Genomic DNA, 13,311 nt, shown 5'->3' with positions numbered 1-13,311 from the left:
TCAATTCTGACCGTTACGTAGATGCCGATAGTAAGTATATCGGATATATATTGCGAAATATATACAATGAGTATAAACAAAGGAAGGGGATGTTAGCTATAATGCTTATATCTCAAGAATGGCTGGACCGATTTTGACAAATTTTGTCAATTCAGAATGCTCTCTTGGCATAAAAGTATAAAATCTAAAAAAAAATCGCATAAAAATATGTCAATAATGATGTTAATATAGGTTTTGTAGTATTTCGTGACATTTTTTATATTTTTTCATATTTTTTATCGCATGCGATTTTTTCAATTTGACTTATAATATTGAAGTATATATTTTGTAATACTTTTTCACCTTACAACACAGGTTGAGGTTATTATATACAGATTGCAATTATCGTCCAATACTCACGAAAATTTTCATAATTGCAGGGTTAGGCTCAAAAGGGCTAGGCATATTGATTTAAAGATGTCCGCAATATATTCGGGGGTTAAAATGGACCAACAACTAAAAATGTTCCTGATTTTGCAGCCGTTATAAAGGTCACAAATAGAAACCAAAGGACACGAAATCTCGCATGAAGTTAGAGTTTAGGACAGCGAGTAGAATGGACCACTACTTTTGTGTGAAAAAATACCAGAATTACTTACAGGCGATATCCGAAATACACAAAAGCCGAACTTCTGGCTTTTTTATGCTGATTTCGTTGACGAATATAGCCAAATATCGTAGACAATCAAATCATATAGATGGGTCTAAATTTGGAGATACAGAGGGGCCTCTTCCTTTTGGAGATGATCGCAAAATATTTAGGGGTTCAAATGAACCAAAACAAAAAAAAAAAAAGAAAAGAAATTCCTGATCACACAATTCAAGCCAATCGACACGCCTGAGAAGAGAGTTAATGCAGGGGAGGATTCTAGCATTTTGGATGGAAAATGGACCACAACAACCAACAGTATGACGTAGTGCTTAAATATTGGGCGAATTTCTCTGGTCAATGTCTCGTGACATAATTTCCAAAGCGAAATCTTCCAAAATCGATCTGGATATAATGGAGCTTCTAACATATTGTAGTGTTATAGGGTATCACATGGTCGGCCCGCACGATTATAGCCTTTGCTTACTTGTTTATACTTTAGCCTTCCTATACACCATTTCCATCTGATTTTCGGTATGAAGAAGTTTACCAAATTTTGTTAAAAGTTGTGTGTAATTTAATCTTTCGAGATCTCAATAGATATATAAAGCTTCATTTTTTTCATGGAACTCGACCTAGTTTATTTTAACGCCCTCTACATATATTTACTTCTTCACAATGTAACAGGTTGTAAAGTACCACCACATCAACATATCCTTCATCTTACATTTATCTCCTTTCATTATAAACTTTTTAAAAAACAATTCAATTTTTTTCTCAAATTTAATCTCATAACTTATGATGCTATGGCAAATTATCTATTCAGTAATAGAGATAAGACGATACAAAAATAAATAACAATTAAAAAATCATATCCATGTGTTGTTTTCTTTTTTCTATCGTCAAAAAAAAATAAAACCAACTTTTCATGTAATCCTTGACAAGGATTACATATGCCAACTAATGGAAAAAGATTGCAGACATGCATTTGACTAAGGATACGCAAAAGGCTTTTCGAGAATTACATGTAAACACTTTGCACTTGAATGAACAGGAAACATCTCGTCTACACACGCTGCTGTTTGTTTTATACAGCCAATCACACATTTTTTTGATATGTTTCCGTATATACAGTGGAACGCGACAAAAGGGACTACTAGGGTGAAAAAGATCCTAAAAGTAAACATTTGGTTTTCTTATAAAAAATATCCTTTTGCCTTTCTTCCACCTTAAGTAGGACGTCTTTCATAATAGTCATACGTCATCACCACGTCCCACTGTCTTTGTTGATTGCACCAAAGGTGTATGCTGCCATTGACAAAGAAAAAATAAGCCAAGAGAAAAACAAAACTTGTTATCCCACAAAATTCTAGACTAAATGCTAATGAAGTTGGTTAAATATTTACATGACTTTTAAACTGTGAAAAAAAAAAATAGAAAACAACTACAACTTTGACAAGCCAAACTAATTTTACAGCTGTGAACTATTTGGCAAATTTGTTGCTCGCAAACTAACACACAAAGGACAAAGTTTTCAATAGGGGGCTCATTGCAGACAAATGTTTTTGGGGCAATTAGAGAGGATGTACTAGAGCCATTCAGTATTTTCTTTTAGGGGATCATTTATTACCAGACTAGTCCGAACGGGCGCGGAATTTAAAACTGTTATGGTTGATGACAAAAATACTAATTTTACTTTGATATAAGAGTTTCTGTTTTCGGCTCTAATTTACGGAATATCGGCTCTAATTACGGAAAGAAAGCTGTAAGTTCGGCCGGACCAAACTTTTAATACCGTCCACCTTTTGGAACGAATTTGGTAATTCTCAAAAAAAAAAATCCGTAAAAAATTCTGTTAAAATCTTAAAATTTCCGAATGTAGCTAATATTCTAGGGTCTATACGACGACTTGGACCTGCATATGTAACTTTAGTTATAAGTCATTACAATATTCAAATGCGAAACTTAGAAAACAAATCGGTGAATAATGTAGCTAAAGTCATCAAAATACTGAATATCGAGAGGTACCGTTATATGTGAGCTATACGAAGACGCAGACCTGCCCAGACAAATTCCTGTCTTAGGCTTTAGTATTCATTGCGGACTTCAAATACCAAATTTTAAACAATTCCGGTGAATAATGTCGCTAAAATCATCAAAATACCGAATATTGGGAGGTACCCTTATATGGGGGCTATACCAAAGCGTGGACCTACATGACCCATTTTCAATACCAAAAGTCCTGCAGACATAATATACGTTTGAGTAAGATTTTATCAATCTAATTCATTTAGTTCGGAAGCTTGAGTGATTTCCAAAGACGGACAGACGGACGGACTTCGATAGACATAGAATTTTATGCTGATCAAGAACATATATACTTGATGGGGTCGAAAATGTATATTTCGAGGTGTTACAAACGGAATGACAAGCTTTATATACCCCCCATATTATGGTGGAGGGTATAAAAAACAAGAAAACAAAGGTTATAGTCGGGCGAGGCCTACCACTTGATATCCTACAACAATACATTTTGTCGTAAAGTTTCCGCAGATATGAGACCTCCTAAGAAACATCCCCATATCTACTACAAATGTTGTCGAATAATAATCTTAAATTTGGAGCCAATATTTTCCAAAAACATACAATCTATAAATAATCTACTACCCATAGACCTAGCAGATTTTCCTACTACTTCAAATAACCAATTCGCTCTTTTTGGAAAGAACAGAAATTGCACATTTCAATATTTTCTCATACATTTTTATACCCTACACCAGAAGGTGGTCAGGGTATTATGTCTTTGTGCATTTGTTTGTAACAGGCAAAAGGAATTGAGATAGACCCATAGTTCCTTTTGATGATCTGCATAGAATCACATTCTGAGTCGATTTATGCATGTCCGACCGTCCGTCCGTCTGTCCATGTATTTTTGTAAACAAAGTACAGTTCGCATTTATTGCCCTATCCAGATGAAATTTTGCACAAATCATTTGGTTGGCCCAAGGACGAACCCTATTGAAATTGGAGATAATCAGTAAAAATTCAGATATAGCTCCCATATATACCTTCTTCCGATTTGCCTTTTATTGTGCACCAAACGTGTAATATCAGTCCAAATAGTATGGAATTTTGCTCGTACGATCAGATTGGACCTGAAAATAAGTATGTCAAATTTGATCGAAATCGGTTCAGATATAGCTATAGATCCAATATATATTGTTCATCCGATTTGTTATTTTTGTCCCCCGCAGCCGTAATATGCACTCTGTAACAACAATATTTGGGGAAATATATCGAATACAGCTCAGAAATATCTTTGACAAATTTTATCCAGATCGGTTCCGATTTGGATATAGCTCCCATATATATTTTTATCCGATTTCAAATTAATTGTGGGCAACACAAGTCCGAATTTAAAAGATACAAATGCTTCTGCATATTTGGTCCTGTGAACTTTGAATTAAAATTATAATAATAGCGTGTATGATTGAATTCTCCCATAAAAAACTTTTAATTGTTATGCGCAGCTCTACTAAATTAGCAAAGTGGTGTAGGGTATCATAAAGTCGGCCCCGTCCGAATGTAAGACTTTCTTTACTGCTTTATTCTTGAAATAACGTCAGTCCTGCAAAAGTTTTATCTTGGCGTTTGACCGAAACCACGAGGTCACGCAAATCTTCGTAGCAGTGACCCTTTATCTACGTCCGACGTCGTGTTAATGGGTATTCAAAACATTATTTAAAAATATAGTTTTTTTTTTCGATATTTGGCTATATTCGTCAACGAAAGTATCATCAATGCAAAAGAGGTGCGCCTTTCATGTATTTGTGATTTCCTTAATTTTGGCATTTTTATACCCTCAGCCATATGGCTACAGAAGGTATACAGGGTGAGATAAAAAAACTGCAACAAAGTCAAACGCCATAATTTCTATTTTTTTTTTTTAATTTTATTGAATAAAAGCAAACAATGTCGGAAAGAGCATCAAATTTTAGAATAAGTTTAAATTTGTTCGAATTGGTCAACTTTGACAGGAATTATGGCCTTCAAACTGCCAATGAAACCAAAATTAATATAACCTCCATTTTGTTATTCCGAACTTTGACATTTTTACTTTCAATGTGTTGACATTAAACTGAAATAGAATAATTAAATTGTTGCACTTCTCCAGAACTCGCCCCTCAAATGAAAACCTCATTTGAATCTTCGATTTGTGTGACGCCTTCGCCTCGATGTCATTTTGGAAATTTGGTCGTTTGGTCTGTTTATGTAGTTGTGGTTTTACACTCTGGTATGCATTTAACTTTGATGTTATTGCTGGTATCGTCAATGGCAAAAGTTCATATTGCAGCAATTGTTGCTTTTATTTGTGTTGTTGTTGCTGCTGTTATTTTCGTTGCTAGTGGTTTGCAAAATGTTGCTACTGCATTGGTCGATAGTTAGTCGGTTGGCAAATCGACTCTGCTGCATTGGCATATTTGTGGGTCTCATAGTTTGCTTGATTGCATTTTTGGTCATTAAAACAATATGGGAACGTGATTGGTATTTTAAGTATTTCTAACAAACGCACACATAGTCACACACCCACACTCACACATATTGACATGTTTGTATGGATGTATATATTTGTGGCAATAATATGTTTTGCTGCTGCGGGTGTTCTTGTGTGTGTGCGCTGAGTTTTATAAAGACACAAGTTTTTATTAACTACTTGCAAATACTAAAAATTCTTCTCTTCCAAGTTTGTGAATGCATCCTTCAGGACTAAATAAAAATTCCTTGCAGATATTATATTCCATACCCAGAAACACACACACACGCACAATGATTGAGCAATTTCCCAAAAACTAGCAAGTCAATTAAAACTAAAAATTTGGAAAATTTAAAGAATGCCGTAAACAATTTTGTGAGATTGCAGCAAAACACATTAAGGGTTAAATTTGAAAAAAAAAAAAAACAACAACAAATGTTGATGTAACATGGATAAGTTTGTGAACATGAAATCAATTACAAATTCCACAAAATTGGATTGATTCTGGTTTAATTGAAATTAAAATTAGGAGCTTGGAGTTTGTTGGGTTTTAGGTTTCTGCTTGGGATGAAGGATATTGATGATGAAGTCACATGAAAGTCCAAATAAATTAAATGTTCTTGGAAACTGATTTTCCTTAAATTTGTGCATATGGCTACTGGGCTGGGCCAATGAGACTTGGAAATTGACTCCTAATTTTTGTGTAATTTGCAATAATTAGATTGTTCGCTGATGAGGGTAGAAAAAAATCAAAAATATCAATATTTGAAAATAATTGGAAAAAAAATTGTAATAAAACAAAATTTTTATAATTTAATTTTGCATATATTTATACCGTACAACACTATGTGTTGGGGATATTATAAGTTTGATTGGGCCAACAATTATGTAATACCTCGAAATATTGGTTTCCCACATAGGAAAGTATATATGGATCTTCCTATTTCGCCGAGCTGAGTCGATATAGCTATGTATGTCCGTCCGTCCGTCTGTCCGTCTGTCCATGTTAATTTGTAATCACTCTACAGGTCGCAATTATGACCCGATCTTTACGAAATTTAGAATGGAGGTGGGGGTATGGACAGAATAGAAGCCTGTTACTTTTGGAGATGATCGCATAATATTTAGCCTGTTACTTTTGGAGATGATCGCATAATATTTAGGGGTTGAAATAGACCAAAATTTCCTGATTTTGCAGGTGCTCTACAGGTTGCAATTTATCGACCTGAAGTTAGCATGACGCTAGAACTTAGAGCTGGGCAGAAGCCTTCCAATTTGGATGGTCTTCGACTAATAAAGGGTGATTTTTTTGAGGTTAGGATTTTCATGCATTAGTATTTGACAGATCACGTGGGATTTCAGACATGGTGTCAAAGAGAAAGATGCTCAGTATGCTTTGACATTTCATCATGAATAGACTTACTAACGAGCAACGCTTGCAAATCATTGAATTTTATTACCAAAATCAGTGTTCGGTTCGAAATGTGTTTCACGCTTTATGTCCGATTTATAGCCTACATAATCGACCAAGTTTCGCACTCAGTTTACTTTATTGGACATTAAACCAACCACACGAATGCGTACAGTGCGTACAGAAGAGAATATTGCGTCTGTTTCTGAGAGTGTTGCTGAAGACCGTGAAATGTCGATTCGTCGCCGTTCGCAGCAATTGGGTTTGTGTTATTCGACCACATGGAAGATTTTACGCAAAGATCTTGGTGTAAAACCGTATAAAATACAGCTCGTGCAAGAACTGAAGCCGAACGATCTGCCACAACGTCGAATTTTCAGTGAATGGGCCCTAGAAAAGTTGGCATAAAATCCGCTTTTTTATCGACAAATTTTGTTCAGCGATGAGGCTCATTTCTGGTTGAATGGTTACGTAAATATGCAAAATTGCCGCATTTGGAGTGAAGAGCAACCAGAAGCCGTTCAAGAACTGCCCATGCATCCCGAAAAATGCACTGTTTGGTGTGGTTTGTACGCTGGTGGAATCATTGGACCGTATTTTTTCAAAGATGCTGTTGGACGCAACGTTACGGTGAATGGCGATCGCTATCATTCGATGCTAACAAACTTTTTGTTGCCAAAAATGGAAGAACTGAACTTGGTTGACATGTGGTTTCAACAAGATGGCGCTACATGCCACACAGCTCGCGATTCTATGGCCATTTTGAGGGAGAACTTCGGAGAACAATTCATCTCAAGAAATGGACCGGTAAGTTGGCCACCAAGATCATGCGATTTGACGCCTTTAGACTATTTTTTGTGGGGCTACGTCAAGTCTAAAGTCTACAGAAATAAGCCAGCAACTATTCCAGCTTTGGAAGACAACATTTCCGAAGAAATTCGGGCTATTCCGGCCGAAATGCTCGAAAAAGTTGCCCAAAATTGGACTTTCCTAATGGACCACCTAAGACGCAGCCGCGGTCAACATTTAAATGAAATTATCTTCAAAAAGTAAATGTCATGGACCAATCTAACGTTTCAAATAAAGAACCGATGAGATTTTGCAAATTTTATGCGTTTTTTTTTTTTAAAGTTATCAAGCTATTAACAAATCACTCTTTATTTAGTGGGCGAAATAGACCATAACATTTGTGTTAAATAAAGGTCAAATTTTCTATTAAACCGCGAATATTTTTAATCCCAGCGAAATCACAAATAGACGAACAGGACAATTCTGACCGTTACGTTGATGCCTATAATAAAAATATATCGGATATATGTAGCGAAATATATACAATGTGTATATTCAAAGGAAGGAGATTTTAGCTAGAATGCCTATATCTCATGAATGGCTGGACCGATTTTGTCAATTCAAAATGCCCACTTGGCATAAAAGTATAAAATCTAAAAAAATCGCATAAAAATGCCAATAATGATGTTAATATAGATTTTCTAGTATTTTGTGACATATTTTATTATACCCTACAACACTATGTGTTGGGGGTATTATAAGTTTGATTGGGCCAAAAATTATGTAACACCTCGAAATATTGGTTTGCCATATAGGAAAGTATATATGGATCTTCCTAGCTCGCCGAGCTGAGTCGATCTAGCTATGTATGTCCGTCCGTCCGTCTGTCCGTCTGTCCATGTTAATTTGTAATCAAGCTACAGGTCGCAATTATGGCCCGATCCTTACGAAATTTTGCACGAAGGTTGGGTTGGGGTCAGAATAGAAACCTATTTCTTTTGGAGATGATCGCCAAATGTTTAGGGGTTGAAATGGACCAAATACTGAAAAAATGTCGGATTTTGCAGTAGCTATACAGGTCGCAATTATAGACCAATCCACGCGGAATTTCGCATGTAGCTAGTGTTTAGGGAGGGGAAGAAGCCTACCAATTTGGGTGGTTATCGGATAATATTTAGCGGGTAAAATAGATCATATCTTTTGTGTTGAAAAAATTCAAAATTTTTCATTAAACCGCGAATATTTTAAACCCCGACGAAATCACAAAGCCATGACAAGGTTACTTCTGATCTTTACATTGATGTTTACATCCAACAAATCGGATATATAGCAAAATATGTGCGATATATATGTCTATCGAAGAAGATATGCTTGAAAGATCTCTTATATGTCGAGAACGGCTGAACTGATTTCGACAGTTCTCATTAATTCAGAATGGCCTCTTGGCAGGAAAGAAAAAACGTCTAAAAAAATCGCATAAAAATATCTCTCTAAAGATGAAAATATGGATTTTGTAAAATTTTCTCCTATTTTTTCAATTTTGTCATATTTTTGGCATATTTTCATTTTGAATTAAACATTTGGTAATATTTCTACAGCCAACAAAACTAAGTAGTTAGGATATCAAGATATCATATACAGATCGCATTTATGGTCCGATCCTTACGAAATTTTGCATGGAGATAAGATGAGGGTCAGAATAGAAGCCTACTCTTTTTGGAGATGATCGCCATATATTTAGGGGTTGAAATGGACCAAAAAACTGCAAAATTGTCTGCAGGTCGTAATTATCGCCCGATCCTCACGCACATTTGAATGGGGGTTACCGGACATTACAAAAGCCAAGCAGTTTTGGATGGCCATCCAAAAATATTCAATGTGTGAAATAGTTTGTCAACTTTTGTAGACAAAGTACGAAAATGTCCATTTCAGTGACTTTGGAGAATTCACAAATACAGGAAAGACGCACTTCTGACTATTTCTTTATCGCTGATTTCGTTGAAGAATATAGTCAAATGTCTGTATCTCATATAGATGCGTTTCAGTCAAAAACCAGTAATAAATTTTAATCTTTTGTCCCTTTCGAGAGATTATAGGTCTTTGGGAAATATTGGTTCCAGATCTAGGAAGACCATTTAAGTGCAACATCTACCAATAAATTGGAAATGAGCAAATTAGTTTAAGTTGCTATTATTCGAAAATTATAGACCGGAACCTGATGGTTTCCTTTTATTATTTGTCACAATATCTTGTGGAATTTTTTCGAGTATCTCGCCTATATAAACTGTATCGTTTATTATAGTGTTGTAGGGTATTCAACGGTCGGCCCCGCTCGACTGTAGCCTTTGCTTACTTGTTTTTTTCATAATTTTTATCGCATGCGATTTTTTCAATTTGACTTATAAAATTTAAGTGTATTTTTTTTAATATTTTTTCACCTTACAACACAGGTTGGAGTTATTATATACAGATTGCAATTATCGTCTCATCCTTATGAAAAATTTCATAAGGGTAGGGTTAGGCTCAGGAGGTCTAGGTCTTTTGTTTTTAAAGATGTCCGCAATAGATTTAGGGGTTGAAATGTTCCAACAAATAAATATTTTCCTGATTTTGGATCATCACATGAACTCTCGCATGAAGTTAGAGTTTAGGACAGCGGGTAGAATGGACCACTACTTTTGTGTGAAAAAATACCAACATTTCCATTTTATCGAAATGCTGAAAAGAACTTACAGGCAATATCCAAACACATAAAAGGCGAACTTATGGTTTTTTATGCTGATTTCGTTGACAAATATAGCCATTTATAGTAGACAAGCAAATCATATAGATGAGGCTCCTCTTGCTTTTGGAGAAGATCGCAAAATATTTAGGGGTTCAAGTGACCCAAAAACAGAAGAAAATCCTCATCACACAAAATATTTAGGGGTTCAAATGACCCAAAAACAGAAAAAAAAAATTCTGATCACACAATTGAAGCCAATCGACACACCTTAAAAGAGAGTTAAGGACAGGAAAGATTTCTAGCATTTTGGATGATCGTTGCATTATATTTAGCTGTAAAATGGAGCACAACAACTATCAGCACGACGGAAAGCATAAACATTGGGCAAATGTCCCTGCTACAAATGCTAAGGGTAATATCTAGGCAATAAGGGGGCTTCTAACATATTGTAGTGTTGTAGGGTATCACATGGTCGGCCCTGCACGACTATAGCCTTTGCTTACTTGTTTTCTGTGATTTTTTCGTCTCTAGTACACAAGAAATATATGTTTGATAAAATAAATGTTTCACTTTTTGTTTTCTTTTCCCTATAGCCTCAAATTGGAATATTTCGAACAGGCCTGTGCCGTGGATAGTGTAACGAAAAAGTGTGCCGGTCGACCAAGTGGCTGTCGCACAGCAATGATTGGTATTCTGGGTACAACACTGCGCACAACTTGCGCTTGTCATGGCAATGATCCCCAGTATCTGTATCAATGTGTAGGATGGAGGCGTCTTTTATGGATGAATCCTTGTGTGGGTAAGTAGTAATAATCAGAAAACTTTAATGAATTGTTATCTCATTTCGAATTCAAAATTTAAAATTTTCATTTTATTTTCCATTTCATCAGTTGAAGCCCAGAAAGATTTCCACATGAAACGTCTGGCCGAATTGGGCTATTTGACGACAACGTCGACGACTACCACTACAACAACAACTACGACTACAACAACAAGAGCACCACCGCCGCCGCCACCTCCTCCGCCAACAACAACGACGACAACAACAACACATCGCATGCCACCACCGGTGGTGATACCACCAAAGTCTGGACGTAGGCCACCATCATATGTAAGTCATAGTATTTTCTCCTATTGTCTTCTTGCATTGAAATAATAATCACTACCCGATCCGCTAACTATTAAATTATTATCGAGTCTAAAGAGCTTTTATGCCCATGGCCGAACTTTTCCATGAAAAACTAAATTTATTTATCAGATTCGTCCCCAAAATGCCTATAATTTCGTTACATACGACCAATTTGCGACCTCAAGGACATACGGAGCGCCACCGGGCCTGTTCGATATGACTATTTTCAATAGTTTTTTTGTATATTTTATATGGAAAATTTAATTTTCTTCGAAATACGAGTCTGAGACCAATTGGCGACCTCAAGGACATATGAAGCGCCACCGGGCCTGTTCGATATGACTATTTTGAATATTTTGTGTACATTTTATATGGAAATTTTAATTTTCTTCGAAATACAAGTCTGAGACATATGGGGCTAGTTTGCCAAAAAAAAAGTTAAGGTGAAAATCAAATTAAACTTTCAAAACACTTAAATTCGGCATTTTTAGCTATGTGGGATTTATGTTAAAATGTGAACCAATACTACAATTCTTTCGAAGGACCATCTTGTAATAGGATCTAAATTGCTAAATCTAATTCGATTTTGTGGGAAAATGGGGAATGTACCAAAAAATTGTGAAAGTAAAGGTAAAAAAGAAGACACGTGTCACGACATTTTAAAAGTTTACATTGAAAAGTAACCACAATAGAAGTTGGAGGGCAAGCTCCACACAAACTCTAGCACACTTTTGAAAATTTCATTATTATTAAGATTCCTCGAATTCCTCTTTGGCAATATTGCAGACAAAAATACAAAGAATTTTTTTGTTGAAATTTTTAACCCTCAAGCGAGTCAAGAAAGGCGTCTTTGGGACTTTTTTTCGAATATGGTTCAAAACTATCTTTAGACGAGATCGTTACAAGTCAAAATATTCCACAAAATTATTTGTCAAAAAATGCTACTATATTCCCTATAAGACTTCAAAATCTTACCTAAACGCTAGGAATTCATATATATGTAAAACACATTTTAGGGCTGAAGCCTTACGTTTTGTGAACTTTCAAAACAAAACAAAATTCTTCAATGAAGTACCACTTTTGAACAATGACGTCAAAGACAAAATTTTTCTTCATCAAATTTTACTATTTTTTTCCACTGTATATCAAAAAAAGTAAGCAAGGGCTATGGTCGACCATGTGATACCCTACAACACTACAATATGGTAGAAGTTCCCTTATTTCCGAATCCATTTTGGAAGATTTCGCTTTTGAAATTATGTCATAGAGCATTGTCCAGATATTGCCCTTAGCTTTTTGAATAGGGACGTTTGCTTAATATTTATGCACTAAGTCGTGCTGTTAGTTGTTGTGGTCCATTTTACAGCTAAATATAATCCAAAATGCTAAACTTCTATCTTCTTATTCAAAATTCCGTATCGATTGGTTTTTCATTGTGACCTGCAGAGCGACTGCAAAATCGGAAAAAAATTAATTTGTTGGTCCATTGGTCCAATATACATCTTCAAACAGAATAGGCTTCAATTCTGACCCATGCAAAATTTCGTGAGCATCGCACGATAATTGCGACCTGTATATAATACCCTCAACTCATAGTGTTGCAGGACGTAGAATAACTTTAAAAAATGTACAATTCAAAATTGTAACTCATGTTATGATGATGATAATATGACAAAATAAAAAAAAAAATATATAACAACAAATATTTACTTTTTTATTGGCATATTTTTACACAATTTTCTGGCAAGAGACCAATTTGAATTGATGGGAATTGTGAAAATCGGCCCAGCGATTTTTGTCTTATAAGCAGAATAAATAAGATATATTTCTTTTACAAATAAATTCTATCTATTTTGCTACATATCCGATATCTTGGCTTATAGCATCACATTTCGCAGGGTTAAAAAATATTCGCGGTTTAGTGGAAATTTTCGTATTTGTTGACATAAAATTTATACTTTATTTTACCCGCTAAATATTGTCCAATTACCATCCAAATTTGTTAACTTTTGCCCAGCCCTGAAATCTAACTCCATGCAAATTTTCGTCGATTGGTTCAAAAGTGTGGCCTATAGAGCAACTGCAAATCAGACAA

At 35.3% G+C, this 13,311-nt stretch overlaps 1 protein-coding gene across 3 annotated transcripts in view; it reads left to right on the top strand.

The window, feature by feature from the left end:
• The window catches only part of LOC105262498 (uncharacterized), a 433,330-nt gene that overhangs the window by 384,258 nt on the left and 35,761 nt on the right, over positions 1–13,311 (top strand). For all 3 annotated transcript variants that reach the window (XM_059128635.1, XM_059128637.1, XM_059128636.1), the window contains 2 exons: positions 10,681–10,886; positions 10,978–11,198. In XM_059128635.1, coding sequence (XP_058984618.1) covers positions 10,681–10,886; positions 10,978–11,198 — 427 coding nt within the window. The remainder of the gene's footprint in view (positions 1–10,680; positions 10,887–10,977; positions 11,199–13,311) is intronic.

Source organism: Musca domestica, unplaced genomic scaffold (assembly GCF_030504385.1).
Source record: "Musca domestica strain aabys unplaced genomic scaffold, Musca_domestica.polishedcontigs.V.1.1 56, whole genome shotgun sequence".
NCBI lineage: Eukaryota > Metazoa > Arthropoda > Insecta > Diptera > Muscidae > Musca > Musca domestica.
This window is presented reverse-complemented; position numbering and strand designations above follow the sequence as displayed.